At 49.3% G+C, this 21,348-nt stretch overlaps 3 protein-coding genes and 1 pseudogene across 3 annotated transcripts; 1 reads left to right on the top strand and 3 right to left on the bottom strand.

The window, feature by feature from the left end:
- Positions 1-6,071: 6,071 nt before the first annotated feature.
- Positions 6,072-6,751, bottom strand: LOC112872729. The gene has a single exon (XM_025935795.1). The coding sequence runs from the start codon at positions 6,749-6,751 to the stop codon at positions 6,272-6,274; it is 480 nt and encodes a 159-aa protein (XP_025791580.1). The 3' UTR covers positions 6,072-6,271.
- A 765-nt stretch (positions 6,752-7,516) lies between these two features.
- Positions 7,517-12,187, bottom strand: LOC112876265 (ornithine aminotransferase, mitochondrial). Its single transcript, XM_025940339.1, has 10 exons — positions 11,788-12,187; positions 10,991-11,099; positions 10,558-10,788; positions 10,017-10,176; positions 9,874-9,929; positions 8,795-8,947; positions 8,566-8,663; positions 8,321-8,401; positions 8,006-8,239; positions 7,517-7,873 (listed from the first exon to the last, which is right to left on the bottom strand). The coding sequence occupies exons 1-10, from the start codon at positions 11,949-11,951 to the stop codon at positions 7,729-7,731; spliced, it is 1,431 nt and encodes a 476-aa protein (XP_025796124.1). The 5' UTR covers positions 11,952-12,187; the 3' UTR covers positions 7,517-7,728.
- Positions 12,188-12,768: 581 nt separating this feature from the next.
- Positions 12,769-13,988, top strand: LOC112877770 (annotated as a pseudogene).
- Positions 13,989-14,635: 647 nt separating this feature from the next.
- On the bottom strand, positions 14,636-15,425 carry LOC112873689 (probable glutathione S-transferase parA). Its single transcript, XM_025936709.1, has 2 exons — positions 15,087-15,425; positions 14,636-14,989 (listed from the first exon to the last, which is right to left on the bottom strand). Exons 1-2 carry the CDS (start codon positions 15,423-15,425, stop codon positions 14,636-14,638), a joined length of 693 nt encoding a protein of 230 aa, XP_025792494.1.
- Positions 15,426-21,348: the final 5,923 nt, after the last annotated feature.

Below are 21,348 nucleotides of genomic sequence, written 5' to 3'. Positions count from 1 at the left end.
TAATTTCTGAGAATAGAGCCGCTCCGTTCTACGTTTGGTAAGAAGAACGGAGCCGCTCCATTTTTTGTTTGGTTGGAGAGTACGCTAGAGTAGAACCGTTCCATTCTGTATTTAGTTGGAGAGCCAGGTGAGTGTGCTTACCACCTATTTCATCATCAACGAAAACAGAGGAGCGGCCGATGGGGCGCGCCGCGGGGGGCAGGCAGCGCGGGGGGCCGATGGCCGCGGGGCGGTGCGCGGGGGGCGCGGGGAGCAGGCGGCGCGCGGGGGCCGGTGGCCGCGGGGCGGCGCGCGGGGGCAGGCGGCGCGCGGGGGCCGGTGGCCGCGGGGCGGCGCGCGGGGGGCGCGGCGGTGCGGGGGGCCCGGCGGCGCGGGGAGCAGGCCGCGCGGGGGGCCAGGCGGCGCGGGGAGCAGGCCACGCGCGGGGCCCGGCGGCGCGGGGAGCAGGCCGCGCGCGGGGGCCGGTGGCCGCGGGGCGGCGCGCGGGGGCCAGGCGGCGCGGGGAGCAGGCCGCGCGGGGGGCCAGGCGGCGCGGGGAGCAGGCCGCGCGCGGGGGCCGGTGGCCGCGGGGCGGCGCGCGGGGGGCGCGGCGGCGCGGGGAGCAGGCGGCGCGGGGAGCAGGCCGCGCGGGGGCGGGCGCTCGCCGGTCGCCGGCCGGGGGTGGGGGAGCGGCGCCGCGCGCCAGAGGGAAGGGAGAGGGCCGGTGGGGAGAGGGGCGGGCGGTGATGGGCACCGGGGCTCGCGCGCGCGTGGCTCGCGAGCGCTCGCGTCCGCCCGTTTTTACCGAGCCGCTTCGTTCCGGATCTCGGGGCTATATTCCCCTATGCGAGCCACTCCGCTCCACCATCCCTCAACCAAACGCATGCAAAAATGGAACCGCTCCGTTCCGTTCCACCTCGTTCCACCAACCAAACGGACCCTTAAAAACAGAGCACACACGCACCTTCCATGGACCACTACTCCGCCGGCGACTCGTTCTTTTCCTCCGCCGCCGCCTTGATCGCCGCGTGCCAGGTGCTACCGGTGAGCCGGTCCCCAGGCATGTGCTTTTGGGGGAGTTTTCTGCCTTGCTCGTTGCCAGCGTGGTCGCCGGCCGTTTGCCTGCCGCCGACATTGTGCTCAAGCCGCATTACTTTTCCTACGCGCGCCTGAAGCGCCGTCGAGGTGGAGCCCCTGATTTGCGAGCTTCAGCTGCACTTTGCAGCCCCACAGTCTGAGCAATTTTCAGGTTGCAACTAGAGCAATTTTCAACAGGTTGCAATCAGAGCAATTTTCAGCACAAGTGTTTGAAATGGGAACAACAAGATGCCATGCATGAGGTGGTCTGTGCCTGGATTGTTGAAGCCTTGTGTTTGTGTACCTTTTTCTAACCCTAAAGCCCTTTTGACCTCCATAGGTAACCCAAAACATCCAAACCACCTCTATGCTACCAAATTCCATGCCAAGGTGAGGTAACAAACCAGGTAGCAAATCCTTCCTAGAAGAAAAAAAAAAGATTTTTCCGGTAAACTGAACAACTAAAATAGAGTCTCTCTTCGTGAAGAAAAATAAATCAATCATTATATTACATACCTATTTTCGTCCATCTCAAATATGCATATTTTATTTTCATGCAGATTTCTTCAATCAAGTTCACATCTAGGAAGGGCAAAACCAACTAAATTAGAACACCAACGAATCTGAGCACACAGGAAGATCCAGAATTACATAGTATCCCACCTGTTTCTCGTATTAAGCACGAGCAGTTGAGATTCTCGAGCAGTTGAGATTCTCGTATTAAGCATGAGCAGTTGAGAGGCAAGTGATCGCGGACGCATCCGTCTCTCGCAACTCCAATCCTCACGCCAAAACAGCCGGTCCTGCCAAAAGACCGAGCGGCCGCGCTAAAATAGACCTGGGCGTCGCTGGTTATCAGGTACATAACAGACCGTGCCCATGGCCCATGGACCAACGCAGGGTGGAGCGCCTGGAATATTATGGTCCGTTGGATGCCAGCCAACGGCGTTGATTCGTCGACTGCAGGCATACGTCGCTGCGGCCGACGTCATAGGATCTGAATCCGGCAGGAGGGCGGCGCCATGGCGGAGGGCCCAGGCCGGGTGGACCGCGAGACTAGAGCGTGACGCGGCAGCCGGAGGAGCCCGACTGCCAGAGTGGAGCTCCCCCGGCGGAGATCGCTGGGCAATTGGCGGGGCCTCATCGTCGCATTCGTCAAGAACAACGGATCCTCAGCCACCGGGGGGTCTGCTTCAGAGTTGCACGGGGTTATCGCCTGGTTCGTCGTCGCCAGCGCCAGCGCGCCTCTCATCTCCTGATGCAAGCCTGCACCTGAGGATTGAAGGATTGATCGTGGACTGAAAGCCGGTGATGTGAAGGTCACCTGGCCTAGCAACTGAGAACATCTGTCTGAATCAGGAGAGAAGGTCCATTGATGATTTTTTTATAGTGTCCATTGATGAGTTGATCTGCTTGTTGATATTATCCTCGCGGCTAAGTTATTGAAAGAAATGGGTGTCCGCTTTAGTTTTTATAGTAGTATACACTGTACAGAAGTGCCCTAACAAAGTATAGTTGAATGTTCTTTCAGAGTTCATCAGTGCTTAGTAGGTCTTTCAGAATTCACAAGAAAGTTAGGCGGAATGAAGCATCAGCTTGAATGCTTGATCAGAGGTCTTTTGTGAAACTGAATCTATGCTGCAACTAAACCAATCCAGAGGAGATTTTGAATATTTATTTTAAAGAAAATAAATGCAAGCAAGTATCAAAATTATGGGTAAATATGCCACCAGAGCAAAGTATCTTCATCCTTTTGCAGTCCTGCTGAAGTAGGTGATGCAGAGCTTGGAACAATGGAACTGAACAACAATGTGTGGCGACTTTGGTTGTAGGCCAATAGGCAGGCAAAATGAATTCTACAACGATGTTTAGCTCGTTGTTAGCGCTCATATATATGAGATGCAGAGCTTGGACTGTGCAAAGCGTGTTGTTCGGGGTCATGGCCGCCGTCGTGATCGGCAACTCGGGCACATGGCTCAATGGCCTGGGCACGCCGTGGTGACCGTCGCAGTAGCCGTCGGTGCGTGCGCCGTCGTGGTGCGCGCGCTTGATGGAGCCGAGGCCGGGGCGACCCCCATGAACGTCGTGTGGCTGCTTCCAGGGCGCAGGCGCGCAGCGGCGTGCCGCAGGAAGCGTTCATGCGACGGCGGCCAGGGGTGGATGGCAGGACATCATCGGTGGCGCCTGCTGGGGATGCAGCCTCCGCGGCCGCGCCCTGTTCGTGCAGGCGAGTGCATGGCGCAGGAAGGCAGGCATGGCGCGCACGGGCAGGAGCCGAGGAGCGGCCGCCGGTCATGACCGGCTAAAGCGGGTGGAGTCAAGAATCTGAGATACAGGGAGAGATCTACACCACGCGGTGGTGCTCCGGGGAGCTACGGAGACCAGCGGAGGCGGCGCCCGGCGACGACCGGCCCCTTTTAGCCGTTGGATGGGCGATGTGCGGGCGGGACCGGCCTCAGATTTCAGTATGAGGCGCCATGCCGTCCTCGCCAGGCAGTCGCGGCAGCTCGGCGGCGCCATGGCGGAGGGCCCAGGCTGGGTGGACCGAGCGTGAAGCGGCCGGCGGAGGATCCCGACTGCCAGGCCGGCCGAGCCCCGCTGGTGGAGGTCGCTGGGCAAGGTGCGGCCTCGTCGTCGCATTCGTCAAGAACAACGGAGCCTCAGGCCACCGGGTCAGTCCTACGCCCGCTTCGTCGTCGCCGGCGCCGGCGCCGGCGCGCCGCTCTTCTCCTGGTGCAAGTGCAAGCCTGCAACTGATCGGATTGAAGGATTGATCGTGGACTGAAAGCCGATGCGGTGGCCACCAGGCCTAGCAACTGAAATCTGTCTGAATCAGGTGAGAAGGTCCATTGATGAGTTGATCTGCTCGTTGACAGTGCTTGCGAGCTGTGAAGGCTTGTAGCGGTCGGGTGCTAGAGATGAAGGCTGCGAGTAGGGGTAGAACGATCGTAGAGATCCTATTATCTTCCTTCAAAAAGAAAAGATCCTATTATCGTTTTTTTTTCTTTTTTACAAGGCAATAGTCAACTGTGTTTCTTGTTGCTATTATCCTTGTGATAACTAACTTAGCGAAAGAGAATGGGAAGTCGCACCTTAGTTGTTATTGTATAGTACATTATGACCCCAATAAACGATAGTTGAATGTTCTTTCAGAGTTCAGTGCTTAGTATGTAGATAATTCACAAGAAAGTTAGGTGGAATGAAATATCAGCTTGATCAGAGGTCTTTTGTGAAATTGAATCTAGGCTGCAACTTAACCAACCCAGTGGAAATTTTGAATTTTTTATTTAATAAAACAAATGCAAGCAAGTATCAGAATTATGGGTAAATATTCTAGAGCAAAGTTTCTTCATCCTTTTGCAAAATTAAAGTAAATGATTCAGAGCTTGGAAAGGTAAAATACGGTGTGACGACTTTACTTTGGCTGTAGGCCAGTGGGCAGGCAAAATGAATTCTACAGCAATGTTTAGCTCACTGTTAGCGCTCAGATGAGATGCAGAGCTTGGACTTGTGCAGAGCGTGTTGTTCTCCTTACCGTCCGTGCGCAGTAACAGGAATATGCTATTGTTGGACCGCGGAGCAGTTCGATCGATCACCTTCGTCGCCAATTCGAAGGCAAAGATCACCTTCGTGCAGCAGGGCACCAAGACGGACTCAAAAACCGCGCGTGTCGCCTGTGTGCATTGGGACGGTGTTCGCGAGTGGCAACTTCGCCGTCGTGATCTGCAACTCGAGCACACGAATCATTAGGCTGGGCACGACCTGGTGACTGTCACAGTGGCCCTCGCTGCGTGCGCCGTGGCGGCGCGCATACTTTGAAGGCAGTTCAGGCCGGGGCGACGCCCACGACCGTCGCCGTGGCTGCTTCCATGGCACAGGCGCGCTGCGCGGAGCGGCGCTCCGGCGAGCCGCGGCGTGCAGCAGGAGGCGTTCATGCGACGGGCAGGGGCGGATGGCAGGAGATCTCGATGGCACCTGCTGGGGGTGTAGCCTCGGTGGGCGCGCAGGGTTCATGGAGGCGAGAGCATGGTGCCGGCAGGCAGGGCGCGTCGCGTCGCGGCGCGCGCGGGCAGGAGCCGAGGAGCGGCCGCCGGTCATCGCCGGCTAAAGCGGGTGGAGTAAAAAATCTGAGAAATCGGGAGGAGGGAGATACAGGGAGAAATCTACGCCGCGCGCCGCGGTGGTGCTCTGGCGAGCGGCGCGCCACGGAGAACAGCGGAGGCGGCGCGCCGTGCAACGACCACGGGGTGGACGGTGGTTGAAATACCGTCCGGGTGGACGGTATTTGAAATAGCGTCCACCCCCTAGGCCCCTTTTAGCCGTCCGATGGGTGATATGCTGGCCGGATCGACAGCGGATTTCAGTATGAGCGCCGTGGCGTCCTCGTCAGGTTGACGCAGCAGCGGGGCGGCGCCATGGCGGAGGGCCCAGGCCGGGTGAACATCGAGATCAGAGCATGACGCGGCCGCCGGAGAAGCCCGACTGCCAGGCCGGAGCCCCGCCGGTGGGGTTCGCTGAGCAAGGGGCGGCCTCGTCGAGTCGTCGTCCCATTCCTCAAGAGGAACGGAGCCTCAGGCCACCGGGCCTGCTTCAGTGTTGCACAGGGTTATGGCGCAGCTCCTAGTCCTACGCCCGCTTCATCGTCGCCGGCGGCGCTCATCTCATGATGCGGGCCTGCAACTGAGGATTGAAGGATTGATCGTGGACTGAAAGCCGGCGATGTGAAGGTCACCTGGCCTAGCAACTGAAAACATCTGTCTGAATCAGGAGAGAAGCTCCACAGATGAGTTGATATGCCTGTTGCCAGTGTTGCTTTAATTTGAATGTTTCAATAGACAAAGGAGCTTGGGATCCTCCTCACTAGATGCAGAAATATAAATCTGTGTGTGGTTGCAAGTTGCAACATCGTTTGCGTGTTCATTTGAAGACAATTATTTGGAATAATGTGTTCAACCTTCCCCTTCGAAAAAATAATTTGTACAATCTTAGAATACAGAGAGAAAAGGAAAAACAAAAAAAAAATCAATCGATTCCTATAATTCCCCCCCGATGCTAATCAGCCCTTATCATTGATCAAGAACAGATTGCAGCCCAATCTATCATCGAGATGATGAACACATACACGTGATGACATCACCTCCTCAAAATCGTCTTATCAATCCATCGATGCAATCGTATCTTTCAGGTACAAATCCAGCACGCACCTCACCTCCAATCAATGGCGAGCCGGTGACGCGCTTTGATACGTCCACATGCGAGCGACGCAGCCGGATAGGAAGGCGACGAGCCGGCGCGCCGAGCCCGCGCAGAGGCACGGCGGGTCCCCGGCGCCGCAGCACCCCGGGCACGGCCGCAGAAGGATGCGGCACCGCCGGCGGTGGAGCATCCTCCTCCACAGCCTGCTGAGGCACCCCTGGTCCCGCTGCGGGACGACGATCGCCGACTGGAGGTACGCCGACGCGGCGTGCTTCAGCAGCTGGTTGCGGATGTTGATGTTGGACGCGTCGAAGTCGATCGCGGGCGCGGCGGCGTCGCCGAAGCTGCCGCCGCCGCTCCCGGGCCCGGCCTCGGCGAGCACGTCCCGGAGGCTCGTGTACTCGACGCCGCCGCTGCTCCCGCTGCTGCTCCAGCTCGACGGCCGGGACCGGATGGCGGCGCGCGGCGGCGGCGGGGCCTCATCGTCAGCGAGATCCATGCACGATCCGCGGAGCTTCAAAACAAATGATTCTCGCGGGAATGGTGGTGATGAAACGGTGATAAGCTGGTGGTATTCGCTTTTGTTTATGTCAAAGACTAAGCTTGACGTGGATACCATAAGGATGAAGCAGCAAAGATAAGCAGTTCTATAAATGAGCTTATTTTCTGAAGGTTGTGCCTGAAAGTAGGGAGTCTGGTTGACCTGGCCAAAGGTGAGGAAATGACACCTGGAAATGAAATGGGCCCTTTGCATTGGAGTAGAAGCAATCAGAGTGTTTATCTTAAGAGTTGGAATGGCAAATGGACCATCCAATCTAGACGCATTTCTGATGGTCAAAGATAATTGATATTTTGGATAAAAATCGTCAAAAATTAAAACTTTGACTAAAGTAACTTTTCAAAGTATTTAGTTTTAAAAGATTGAAACCATAATCCCTTAAATTTTATTGGACTGTAAAAATACTTTCTAAATAAAAATTATTGGTCAAAGGCATGAATTTGAAGTCATATAATCAAGTGTGTTTTTTTTACCAGGTGAGCCTAAATCATTTTTGTTTTTGTTTATGTAATGAAATATAGCTCATCACGTGATCAGCACCATTAGCCAACAGATTATCTATTGCTAAGATTGCTCCTTTTCTAACCAACTATATGAAGAGTCTGTTTTTTTTCTATTGGAATTTCCAGCTTCTTCAAAAATAGTAGCAAACAAGGAGGTAGGAGGGTGGTTAATAGATCGATATCACCAACAAACACATAGAAAGAAGGAAAATCACATGACTTCATGGTAGATTCACAGTGCAGGTGAATGCTACCCCCATTTATTGGACAGTAATCACGGTAACAACAGCACAACATTCCCAGAATATACATGCAACGAGATGCATAATACTACGGTGACTAAGAATATTGAGAATCCGCTTTCTGTTGTGAAAATGCAGCTATCTATGCTACGGAGGCGTCGCTGGAAATGGCTCATCCGTACAAGTCCCTACCGCATCTATCACAGACTGGTTTCTCTGCCTCTGATTCTGGCTTCTTGATCTGCTTCTGCATCTGTGGCAAGTCCATCTCCAGCACATCACTGAGTGCCTTTGATGCTTCTGCAAGCTCCTCATGACTGAGTACAATACCATTTCAATATCAGCTTGCAATCAGTCTACATTTCCAGGACATATGATCCTACTAGTTGTATATGAAAACGTATGAACAAACTGAGCAAGGTATGACGGTACGTTGGTGAAGGGTATACCTGATTGAAAGGGGAGGGGCTAATCGAATTATAGTGTCATGTGTGGGTTTTGCTAGAATGCCCCTCTCCTTCAACTTGATGCAGATGTCATATGCAGAAGCAGGAGACAGGGCGTCATTGTTCAAGTCCACTGCGTTCAGCAAACCCCTTCCGCGCACTTCTCTTATGATTTGAGGGAATTTCTGCTGGATCTTCTGTAGCTGGTCCCTGAACTCTTGTCCTAACTTTGCAGCCCTGCAAAGTTAGGACAACAGGATATTGAAGTAGAACATCATCTGACAAAATAATAAAATTTCTTGTAAGCCAGGAATGTACCTTTCAACAAGACCTTCGTCTCTCACCACTTTCAGTGATGCAACTGCCACAGCGCTAGCCAACGGATTACCACCAAATGTACTGTAAGTGGTCAAATATAACACATTCAGGAGCAGTACACATGCAGAATTGGAGTAACACAGATTATCTTTGAACTGAAAATAGAACCAGATATTCATAATAAAGCAACATAAGTTTGATATCCAGACATTGAACTAAACTACTTTGCCAGATATTGGTCACACCTTCCATGTTCCCCTGGTTTGATACACAGCATGACGTCCTTGTCCGCAAGAACTGCACTGACTGGGACAACTCCAGCACCAAGTGCTTTGCCTAGAATCTGGTAAAGAAGAGACAATTAGTTAAAATCATAAGTGTAATTGCATATTGTGAAGAAAATGGAAAAGTCACCAGTAGATACTTAAGTAATGAGTACAGTTAATAAACTAGCGTAGCAGGAAAGAAGCTTACCACCATGTCAGGTCGTATGTCTTCCCAATCACATGCCAGCATTTTGCCTGTTCTAGCTATGCCTGTTTGGATCTCATCAGCAATCATCAAAATGTTGTGCTTAGAACACAAATCTCTGACACCTTTCAGATAGCCATCTGGTGGGATTACGACCTAATAGCATGAAGATCAAATTAAAAATTGTGAAACTAAGAACTTAAATATTAACCAGTCATGATAATAATAGAAATAAAACCAAGACCAAGTACCATAAAATCAAATTAAAACTATATATTTGTAAATCAAATTGGACCCTATTCACTTTACCACTACAGATAGCAGAGAGATGAACTCATCTAAACAAGAACAGGAATACAATAGTTAGTGAAATGAAAATACATTAACCTAGATGATATGGGGAAAAATTCAGTAGAAATGTTCAGAAAACTGCATGAGTTTATTGTTAAAAGACATCGACCCATGAATTATCATCAATTTGTCAGACACTACCACATCGAATGAATATCGAATCTTGAGAGTTAAAAAGAAAAGTATATTGATAGTTAATTATCAATGGTCGATAATGTGCTCATGCCTCTGTGTACAAAATGTTGGGCTTTCACATAGCTGGGGAAAAAATTACCACAAGGAAATAAGGAACATTCTATGCATTCCTTAATTGCATATAGATGTAGGTGAAGATCTAATATACAATTACCATGTAATGGTTACTGGAAGCACTTACTTTCTCAGTGTACAGGAACTACCTGAGCTAATCTTCTGCTCATTCCTTGGTCTCATGGGATTATGTGGATATTTAATACAGATTTACCATACCGGGATGCTGACAAGCAATTTGTTTCTCACTCTGTGTAACGGTTAATGCAAAGCAATGGTATCCGAATAGACAGGAAATATCTGAGGTAATGAATTATCTGCTCGTTCCTTGGTTACCTATAGCTGTAAGTGGATATATAACATAGAACTACGGTGCAACGATTGCTAGGAAGCATTTAGTTTCTCACTGTATATGAAATATCTAGTTATCTACTCACAACAGTCAGCATCACTACATCAGATATAGCATGATAAGCACGTACCCCGGCTTCACCTTGGATAGGTTCAAACAAAAAACCACAAATCCGATCTCCATGCTCTGAAACAAATAGTTGTGATTTGTGAACATACAAAAACACATAAAATAGAACAAATTTTGTTTACCACGTTTAAATTGATAAAGTACCTTCAAAGATTTTCTTTAACCCATCAATATCTCCAAAATCAACTTTAAGATGGCCAGGAACCAAAGGACCAAAACCACGAGTTGCATCATTGTCACAGCTCATGGAAATGACACCAAGAGTTCGACCATGGAAACACCCACAGCAAGAGACAAGTAAAGCCTGCAAAACAGCGAACATTTTGGCAAATGAATGATCTCTTACTTCTCAAGATTTCCGGAAATTTATGATTTACCAAGATCCAGCAAACTTTTTTTAATTTTTTGATATAATGATATGAGATTAATTACGATCTCAGGATTTATAAGTATGATGGTACGGAGGAAAATAAATAGATACATAATCATAATAAAGCAAGGAACAACTGAAACCATTGTACCTTACTTGGGGATCTCACCTATTAAGTTAACAAGCTATTCAGGGACAAGATATTTTAAGCAGCGATGGATGCAGCCTCATCTAGTAATACCCTACTCAAAACTTGACACCACAGCTTTGTAGTCACAAGACAGAACTTAACGCCATAGCTTTGTGAAGTCATACCTCATTCTTTGGTATCTTTTTCTTCTCATAACCCCATTTCCTAGCCAACTTGATAGCAGTTTCAACTCCTTCAGCTCCAGTATTCATCGGCAACATCATGTCATATCCAAAGATGCGTGTCAGGAATTCCGCAAAGATTGGAAATTTATCATTGTAGAAAGCTCTAGAACTGAGTGTAAGCCTTTCTGCCTGTTCTATTAAAGCTCTCAGGACTTTTGGATGGCAATGACCCTGCAAGGAATGGCAAATACTTCATAGTTAGAGTACATAAAAGAAGTCTGTCAAGCAATGTATTTGTATAGCAACTTAAATTCTCTAACTTCCCATCTGTTTTGCCAACAAATAGTTCCCAGCCACAGGATTGTTGATTCCTGATTTACTGTATTTACATTAATGAAGTTAAAAAACAGTAGTTCCCAGGAAAGAATCCTACCTGATTGACTGCAGAATAAGCAGAGAGAAAATCGATGTATTTGTTGCCTTCAGGGTCCACTATGTGGGAGCCTTCTCCTTTGGAGAATACCATGGGGATCGGATGGTAGCTGCAAGCAATGAAATGTTAAGAGCACAGTAAGTAACAGCATTGACGAAATCATTTTTTTGCTGCAGCATTTAGAAGTTTAGAGCATCAGAATAAAGTTCCCACCAATAAAAAAATATGCATCAACAAGTGTGCGCATTCAAACCGAACTGCACGACCACCACAATCACTCCCTTGCGTGTATGAAGAAAAAAAGATTGTGCTACTTGAGGGGGGAAAAAGCCATATCAGAAAGAGGTGTCACGTGTCAGTCTCTAAGAGACAACAGACTAGTGTCCCCCGGATGAGTTCAATTGAAGGATCAATCGAACACTTGCAAAATTCTGTCGGAAACCATTTCTACAAGCTCAAATCCAGGACGTAAAGGACTAAGATCCGCTCCATTTGCCGGAGACATGGAACCGTACGAAGATCAAGGAGCCGTGACGAACAGAAAAGGGGGGCTAGTTTTTCCGACCCCAATCAGGGGCGCGGAGGGCCAAAATTCTGTCGAAAACAGCACTTACAGGCCCAATTCAGCGCAATAAACCAAGTCGGGCGAGCGCTGGATTCCGTAGCGCTACGCGATCCGAGGCATGATCGCGTCAGTTGCGAGGCAGAGGCGCAGAGGCATTTCGACAAGCACGCGGCGGGCACGCAAGCAAGGAGATCGATCGGCCTGGAAGGGGGGAGGGAACGGACGGACGTACTTGTGGGCGCTGCAGTCTCGCTCCATCCGCATGAGCTCCTCGGAGGACAGCGCCGCGGCGGCTCGCCCCGCCACCGCGGGCCCCGAGCACATCCCGCGCCCCCGCGCCAGGGCCGCCGCCGCGGCCGCAAGCCCCGCTCCCCGCCGCGCCAGCGCCACCGCCATGCCTGCCCGCCGCACCCACGCCCCGCTCAGACCTCAGTGGCTCAGTCCCTCGGTGCAGATTCGCAGCGCGGCTCGCTCCACAGGCTCCGGGTCCGGGGGCCAGGGCCGAACTGAAAAGACGTCGCGGTTGCTTGCTTTGCTGGGGAGGCTGGGAGTCTGGGACCGAGGCGCGCGCACGCAACGCAAACTGAGGTCGATCGCTTTCTGCGCCGGGTCTCGTGCTCGTGCCGCTGCTATGGGCACGGAAGAAGGCAGCAGGGACGCGGCGCGGGGATCTTATCTGTCCACCTCGGCGCGCACCGCCCATCGCTCTCCTCGCCACTAGCAGCCGAAGTGCCGAACGGAAAGCGGAAACGAAGGAAAGGAGCGGGAGAGCCGTGCGGGACTCTCCGGCTAGTCGGTGGCCTGGCCGCCCTGGGTCTCTTCCATTGCCGCACGCCAGCCACCCGCGGCCGTCCCGTTCGGTGCTCACCCTCGCGCGCGGGCCTTGTTTTGTGCGCAAGAGTCCCGCCTCCCGCGCGCCGCCGTGCGTGCGATTGGGCGGCGGCCGCCCCGGTTTGCCGCTTGGCACGCGCGGGCACGGCTCCAGCTCTCCAAATCGGACTCGGGCCCGGCGTGGCGCGTGCCACGCAATGCGTGACACCCAATACTGTTTCGACACCGCGTAACAGCGGTTTCCCTCGGAGAGGACGACTCCGAGTCCGCTCGCCTGCCGGGTTCCAACGCCGACTCGGAGCGCGCACGGCGAAGAAGCCCCCAATAAAACGGGAGCCGGGACGCCGTTCCCCAACAAATCAAAGCCAACGCATAACGGCGACCAGCCAACAATACTACAATAGCAACAGAGAAACACCCCGTGCCACTCGGCACTCACCGTGGCCCGAGCAGCAGCAACCATGAAGCGGACCACGTCGAGGCTCCCTTTGCTCGCGGTCCTTCTCGCCGTCCTGCTTCTCCTGCCCTCGGCCGCCGCGGCCGCCGTCGCCAGGGCCATCGACGCCAGCAAGACCCAGCGCCTGGAGCTGCCCGACGTGCTGGTCGGGCCCGAGAGCGTCGCCTTCGACGCGCGCGGCGGCGGGCCCTACGTCAGCATCTCGGACGGCCGCGTCCTCAAGTACGGCGGCGAGGGTGCCGGGTGGACGACCTTCGCGTACAGCCCGAGCTACACCAAGAACGGCTGCGACGCGTTCTCCGAGCTCCCGCCGGTCGCCACGGAGAGCTCGTGCGGCCGGCCGCTGGGCCTGAGGTTTCACGTCAACTCTGGCGACCTCTACATCGCCGACGCCTACATGGACCTGATGCGCGTCGGCCCCAACGGCGGGGAGGCGACGGTGCTGGCGACGGAGGCCGGTGGTGCGCCGCTGCGCTTCACGAACGGCGTGGACGTCGACCAGGTCACTGGGGACGTCTACTTTACCGACAGCAGCGCGACATATACGCGAGCGCAGCATCAGATAGTCAACAACGACGGGTGACTCAACGGGACGCGTCATAAAATACAGCCCGCAGACTAATCAAGTCACCGTACTTCTGTCCGGCGTGACATACCCTAACGGTATCGCCATCAGTGCCGATAGGACCCATCTTCTCGTTGGTCTTACCGGACCATGCAAGCTAACGAGGTATTGGATCCGAGGATCCAAGGCCTACACGTCTGAGCCATTTGCCTACCTGCCGGGATACCCCGACAATGTTAGACCCGATGGTAAAGGAGGATACTGGCCTGGGTGGCGCTACACCGTGAGAAGTATGAGCTTCCTTTTGGTTTGGACAGACACTTGCTCGCTATTAGGATCGGCGCCGAAGGTGAAAAGCTGCAAGAGATGAAGGGACCCAAGAACGTGAGGCCGACTGAGGTGGTGGAGAGAGAGGATGGTAAAATATATCTTGGACCCGTAGAATTATCGTACGTCGGAATTGTTAGCACGTAGGAGTATATCTAGGTTTATTAAGATATATTTATATGACTTATAGTAGTATTTATATATGTATCTTTTGGGTTGGTCTTTAATCAATAAGAAGTTACAGTACTGCCAATCGTGATACGTTGAATTCACACGTGGGTTACCAAGAGTAGAACACACACCGCCTCCTGTTCATGAACCGCAAAACCATGGTTGCTATGTCATCCTAAAGGAAGTCACTTCATTCGCAAAATTACTTAGCCTTTTGCATGTGTAGGACGAAAATAGCTTTTGAGACGGAAAAAAAATCATTCTGACTTGATAAGTACCAACGACAGATACATAGATTGTTTCTTCTGCGAGTACAAATCATACGCACTCAAACGCAAACACTACATGCCCGCCCACAACACCCAAGCGGATGGCGTGATGGGCCGGGGTGAAAATCGTTTATCAAATCAACCTCTGCGAAGTCCCGATGAAAAAGGAAATTACAATCGCAAATGTTTACCAAACCATCGCAAAAACAACAGCAAGATCCGGAAAATACAAGAGCACAACACGATCGACATGCGTAACAATAGCCAAGCATTGAGAAGTTTGTGACGAGATCATGGATCATGCATCCAACGGCGCACAGTCGCGCACCGCGCGGGGCCGGGGCGCGTGGATACCAAAAGACAGGCACCGGCCGATCCACTCCTTCCTCTTATTGTAGGTTGTAGCCAAGCTCTCGCCGGCGCCGCCCGCGAGGAGCGGCGAGCACCCATGGCGCGGGCCCTAGTCGAGGCCAAACATCTTCCTCATGCCGCACACGAACTGGAACACGTGCTCCGGCTCCGGCAGCGACTTGGCCACGCACTCGTTCTCCCGGGCGCAGCGCTCCGCCCACGCCGCGAGCGCCGGGCACTCGGCGGCGACGCTGAACCTGCCGAGCCTCTCGTAGGTCAGGAACCACGGCGCGAACGGCACCAGCGCCACGTCCACGTACCCGAGCGCGTCCCCGGCGAAGTAGGGCTTGGCGCCCAGCTCCGCCTCCAGCGTCTTCAGCACGGCCACCAGGTCCTTCTTCCCCTCCTCCACCGCCGCCGCGCCCTTGGGCGACCGCCACACGCGCACCGCGCACTCAGGCAGCTGCGGCATGGCACGCACGCACATGCTCGATCAATTGTTCAAGTCAAATCGAATGGTGAAGACGGAGCAGTAACCAATCGGTCGATCGACGACGGACCTTGGTGTCGACGTAGGAGGCCCAGAAGCGGGCGTGCGCGCGGGCGCAGGGGGCGGCGGGGAGGAGCGGCTCGCCGGCGCCGGGGAAGGCTTCGTCGATGAACTCGAGGATGACGAGAGACTCGCACACGGGCTTGCCCCCGACGAGGAGGACAGGGACCTTGGCGTGGACGGGGTTGGAGGACAGCAGCAGCGGGCTCTTGGCCGCCAGGTTCTCGGGCTTCTCCTCGTACTCCAGGCCCTTGCGCTTCAGCGCGATGCGCACCCGGTTGCCGTAGGGGCTCACGAAGCAGTTGATCAGGACCAAGCCGCCGCAGCCGCTGGCCTTGTCTCCCTCCATTGCCTCCCTTGAAAGCTTCGAGCGAGCTCGATCGCCCGGATGCGGCCGGTGGTGCTCGATCGCTATTAGCTGATCGGAGCTCGCATTGCCCTGGCTTCTCGATCCCGTGCCTGAATATATAGCAGAGCTCGGCCTTGGCTACGTACAGGTTGTGTTCCTAGGAGGTGGCGTCACTTTCCTTGGTGTTTCTGCGTGCCTCGAGGCCGGGTTAATTTGCGATGGAAATCAGCAAGATATTCTGATCGGTCTCATCGATCATGTCTTGGGTTACGTCGTCGACAGTTTGTTAATTCATTTCGCTTCATCGGAAGAAGCCAGGACGGAGCTTTGTTTCTCGCCGTGGTTCATGCTTGTCGAGGGGAGAGCATTGGCGCCGCCGCCCGCCGACGCTGCTGCGTATACAGCTTGAGACGCCGCGACCGTCCATCTAGAATGTCTTGACCTCTGACGTGCGCACTCCCGCCATCTATTTTGTCCTGCAGTTGATGGAGGTGAGCCTAATCGAGAGTGGTAGACGGAATTCAGTCAACATCATTCCAATATGGCTAGGTTTTGAAGATCACTTTTTGCAGCATTTGAAATTCTCTCTCTCTCTCTCTCTCTCTCTCTCTCTCTCTCACTTTGATGGAGTTTGACTTTGAACTTTCTGGCTGAAGGAATCCTGGATTTCTGGGGACGACGCTGTTGGGCCTCTAGCGGCCTATCAAGAATCTCACACATGGCCCGAATGGCCCGAAGGCCTGAAGCCTGAAGCCTGCTGAAGAACACATCTATGTTAAGGGTTCAAAATTTATCCGAAATATAGCTATGTTTTGAGTCCTCACCTTACCTTTTCCACACAAATAGGCAAGAACTAGCAAGGTGGCCCACGCAGATAGTGCGGGTAGCTAGTCTTTCACTAATTTTAATATTTTTTCAGATAGTGTCATTGTAATTCCTTTTCCAGATGTTCCAAACCGAAGGGTAAATTTTACACCAGTCATATTTTATGAAATATTTTTTGAAATATGAATTTAGGAGAAAATATAATATCTTATATATAAACATATAATTTTATATTTTGGAGCCTCATGCTTATATTACACTAAAATATTTTTTTATGAATATTTTATTAAATTTTTGATTGGTGATGCACTTTTTTGCTTGATAGTTTTAGTCACTGTGCATAAAAATATCCTTACATTTTAGAAGAAGATCTAGATGGTGTTCAATGTATAGCAATAGAAGTAAATAATCTTCTTTCTTTTCTTTATTCTCCAATCTCCAATTCCTAAAGTTCCATTCATACATGCACAGGGTCTATAAATTCACAATTGCAGCTGGTAAGGTACTGCATCTTTTTTCCATTACATGTCATGCACAGGGTCTATAAATTCACAATTGCAGCTGGTAAGGTACAATCTTTTACTTTATGCTCACCACCCTCTATGGTTGTCATCACCCACTCGCAATCTAATACATGTTAACTTTTTTCTCTTTCATTTGATTATTTGTTGTATGTAAGGTACTACTATTAAATTATGCTTCTCCGTTGCCATTCTAATGATTTTTCGTGGTTGTTGGCATGCTCCCCTGAATTGCACAACGATGCGACTTCTTCTAACGTGGCTTTACTCAGTCCACATGACAACAGATTCTTCTAACCTAGCTTTACTCAGTCCACATGGCACATAGAGTGATTCCTCATATGATTGTATGGTCTAAATGATTGTGAGATGTTACTAAACAATTCTTAAACTGAGGTGGGAGGATTAGTGAACCAGTTTAGTTAGTTAAAGGATTGATTTACACCAATTGAAATATAAAGGATAAATATCACACTTTTGCAATACTTAATGGATGAAAATACACTTATTCCTTTTAATTTCAAGATAATGTATAAATTATTTGTATTCAACGAACTCTTTGCATTAACCTAAACCATTAGATGATTATAGAAATCAATATTCTATATATATTTTCTATTAGCTTGGTGATTTGAAGCCATACTTTTAAGTGAAGCTTAAATAAATTTATTCTATATGGACTATTTACATATATAATTTGCTTCCCAACTCAATAGAAATCAAAATATCTATTTTCATTAATTATTTTGATATATACTTTTATTTATATATTTTTTAAAATAATATAAAAATTCATTACTCATTTTTATTTTTAGTTCTAAATTTAGCTATTTATTAATCATTATTTTACCCGAAATATTTAGTGAACTTCGAATTTGGATATTTATTAGTTGGATTTTGACATATACTATTTATCAAGCTATTTTTTCCTAATTTGTTTCCTAATATTATACAAATCAACTACTAATTTTTTTATTTTGGAATTCTAAATTTATCTATTTGTTAGTCTTATTCGATATGAACTCTTGAGCCATTGCTATTTTTTTTAATTTTGAATTTAGCTATTGGCTATAGTGTTCAACATGTTTATTTTTGGTCAACTGCTAATTTCTTTTTTTCATTCGGAATTTAGATACTTACCAATCGTGTTTGTCACAGACTCTCTGGTCAAGTCCTAGTTTTTTTAATTTTAAATTTAGCTATTACTAATCTTATTCGGTAATAGCTTTTTGGTCATGTCCTATTTTTTCTTAATCATATCCTAATTTTATTATTTTTTAATTCTGTAAAAAGCTATTTATTTATCATATTTGATATGAATTTTTAGTTAGTTTAAATCGTTAGATCTTCATAAAATTTAACAGTGTATATTATTATCTTTCTTCAATTAACATCAAAACTTCTAGGCCTTTCGGTGAACACAGTGACTTTCTTTAACCATCCTTTATTAATATAATAGATTTAATTCCGTAAAAAATTATTTATTAATCGAATTTGATATGGGCTTTTTAACACTTTCTTATTGACATAGGAGTTTCTAGACTCTCTCGACGAACGTGATGTTATTTTTAACTCTTTTTTTAACATGAAAATTTCTAAACTCTCTCAACAAACAAGCTTTTTTAACCCGTGCTATCGCCAGTTGTTCGGACCTCGCTGCCACCTTTCGCGTGTGGGCTCGTGGCCTCGTCGCCTTCGTGCTTGTTCGCGTGCTGCCCGTGCGCAACTCGCTGCCGAGGCCTGGCTCGTGCTCAAGGTTGCCGTCGAGGCCTCGCTTGTGCAGAGCTCGCCACCTGCCATGTCGGCCTTGTGGGAGTCGACGCCCATTGATGGAAAATCAAATATAGTGACCGAAATCAAATTCCTAGCAAATTGACTCTCTGATGTTTGAAATTGAAACCTGATTACATGAATCATTGGCCGTTGGAATGAATTGATAAGAACCGATACATGCTGGTAACACCGTACTTGGCAGTGGCGGCGTTTGACGCGCAGACCCATGTGTAAGTATCTAGGCCCTTAAGGTATGTTTCGGTGATTAATGACAACCATTATTGTGACTAATGAGTTTGTGCAGCTTTATAGATCATCATTGCTCATTTGGTTATATTATCAAAAGAGGCCCCTAATTTTCATTATTCAAAAAGGCGATCTCGGCATTCAACTCTATAATGTCAAGACTAAGGATCTTTCTAGTCCTAAGTGTCATAAGGTTGAGAAGGACACTTAGGTTAGTATAGTTTTAAGTTTTGTAGTGATCGCACTATTAAGAGGGGTTTAGGCTTAGTAACTTGAGCATGGACATGGTCATTTGAAAATGGATGCACACAATGGTCACTCAGGTTTCTAGAAGCTCAAATAAGTGGCTTCTCAACTTATATCTCAAGAATATTTGGATTTCATTCAAGACTCAAGTCAGAACAGGCAAAATCAGAAAAATCCTATTCACCGGTTTAACCGACGCTTGAAGTTTTATATACATCGGTTAAACAAGGTCAGCAGAGTTTGACAAGTCATTCACCGGTTCAACCGATGATTTTAAAAAAGGACATCGTGCAGTTGTCCAGAGACTCGGTTTTCAGTTGATCAGTGGACAAATTGACTCACCGGTTAAACCGACGCTATTTGAAATTGACGTCGGTGCAGTTGTCCAGTGACTTGGTATTTCTGTTGATCAAAGGATGATTACACTCACCGGTTAAACCGATGCAACGACGGTTAATCTGCCCAAGCTGTAACGGCTAGTTTTCTGAAGGGGCAGTTTACATTCACCGGTTAAACCGACGATGACTATTGGAGGGACGTCGGATTAACCGGCGCTACGCAGTTTTCTGGCAGCTTTTTCTCCAACGGCTCTATTCGTGTGAGCTGCCCATATATACCCCTCCAATGGGTCATTTTACTACTCTTGACACCAGGCAACATCCAAACACACATACTATAGTCAAGAGCCACCTTGAGCTTCAACATTTCATACACTTGTTCATTCAATCATTCAAGAAGCAAGATTAAGGACTTGAGTAGAGAGAAGCTTGTGTGCATCCATTCTTTGGTGATTGGTTCTTGCTCAAGTGAAGGCCTTAGCTTGTTACTCTTGGTGATTGGCATCACCTAGGCGATCTTGGTGATCGAGGTGATTCTCGCGGAGCTTGCCAAGGATTGTGGAAGCCCGGAGAAAGATTTGTACGTGGCTTGATCTCCACCACACCGGATGGTGAACGGAGACTCTTAGTGAGCGCCCTCGTCTTGGTGACTTGGGAGGTGACAATACTCTTTGTGAGTGTCACAACGTGGATTAGGGGTGTGTGCCAACACATCGATACCACGGGAAAAAATCCGGTTGTCCCTTGTCCACTTTACTTATTTCAAGCATTATCTTTCATGCAATTCCTTCATGTGCTTGATTTAGGATCACTAGTTAGCTCTACCTTGCTAGGCTTTATCTCTTTTTATCTTACTAGCTTGTGTAGGTTGTTTAGTTATCCGGTTGGTGAATTGGTGCCTTTCTAGTTTTGCATAGGTTAAGGTTGTTTATCTTGTTTTAGAAATTTGAAAAAGGCCCAATTCACCCCCCCTCTTGGTCCATCGATCCTTTCAATTGGTATCAGAGCCTCGTTGCTCATTTGGATCATTAGGCTTCACCGCCTAGAGCTATGGCCAAGATGGGTGGTTCGCCGCCTCACTTCGAGGGCAAGAACTTTGCCTATTGGAAAGTTCGCATGGCCGCATACCTTGATGCGATTGCCCCGAAGTGTGGTTGGCAACTAAAGTCGGATTCACCGGAGAACCCACCCCCGACCAATTAAAATGGAATGCTAGAGCTAGAAATGCAATTTTCGAAGCTATTAGTGAGGAGGTCTTTGCTAGAGTTAATGGCATGGACCTAGCAAGTGATATTTGGAAGGAGCTCATTGAAATACATGAAGGTTCCACCAAAGTTCGTGAACAAAAATATCACTTGTTTAGAGCTAAGTATGATTCCTTCAAAATGCTAGCTCATGAAAATTGCAATGATATGTATTCTCGCTTGAATGTCATTGTCAAGGACATTAATGCACTTGAAATATCCAAAATTGACAGTGCATCCATCAACCGCAAGATCCTCATGCTACCCCGAAGCCCAAGTATAACATTATCAATGCTATGCTTCAAAAGGAGGATCTCGCCGCAATGGAAGTTGGAGAACTTGTGGGGAAATTCGCGCTCATGAATGAGCATTCTTGGTATGACCGAAGAGCCAACATCAAGCAAGTCAATTGCTCTAAAGACCAAGACAAACAAATCCCGCAAGCTCAAGATGGTCAAACAAGACTCAAGCTCAAGCAATGAAGAAGATGATCACCATGAGAGCTCATCCGATGTTGAAGATGATGGAGAACTTGCTCTCATGATGAGAAAGTTCACACGCTTGAATGAGAAGATCAATAAGAAAGGCTTCAACTTTGACTCCAAGAAGGGAATGTTCCGGCCAATGGATGTCAAAAACAAGATTTGCTACAATTGTGGCGAAAAAGGACACATCCGTCCAAATTGCCCCAAGCCGGACAAAAGAAGCAAGGACAACAAGAGAAGCATCG

The sequence above is a fragment of the Panicum hallii genome, chromosome 9, assembly GCF_002211085.1.
Source record: "Panicum hallii strain FIL2 chromosome 9, PHallii_v3.1, whole genome shotgun sequence".
Taxonomy (NCBI): domain Eukaryota; kingdom Viridiplantae; phylum Streptophyta; class Magnoliopsida; order Poales; family Poaceae; genus Panicum; species Panicum hallii.
This window is presented reverse-complemented; position numbering and strand designations above follow the sequence as displayed.

What these genes read in the sequence shown, in the direction of transcription:
- LOC112876265 (XM_025940339.1), bottom strand. Translation starts at nt 11,951, where the DNA reads ATGGCGGTGGCGCTGGCGCGGCGGGGAGCGGGGCTTGCGGCCGCGGCG. An exon ending in CTTATTCTGCAGTCAATCAG is followed by an intron (nt 10,789 to 10,990) that starts GTAGGATTCTTT and finishes CATTCCTTGCAG; the next exon opens with GGTCATTGCCATCCAAAAGT. An exon ending in AAACCAGGGGAACATGGAAG is followed by an intron (nt 8,402 to 8,565) that starts GTGTGACCAATA and finishes GACCACTTACAG; the next exon opens with TACATTTGGTGGTAATCCGT.
- LOC112873689 (XM_025936709.1), bottom strand. Translation starts at nt 15,425, where the DNA reads ATGGAGGGAGACAAGGCCAGCGGCTGCGGCGGCTTGGTCCTGATCAAC. An exon ending in CCTCCTACGTCGACACCAAG is followed by an intron (nt 14,990 to 15,086) that starts GTCCGTCGTCGA and finishes GCCATGCCGCAG; the next exon opens with CTGCCTGAGTGCGCGGTGCG.
- LOC112872729 (XM_025935795.1), bottom strand. Translation starts at nt 6,751, where the DNA reads ATGGATCTCGCTGACGATGAGGCCCCGCCGCCGCCGCGCGCCGCCATC.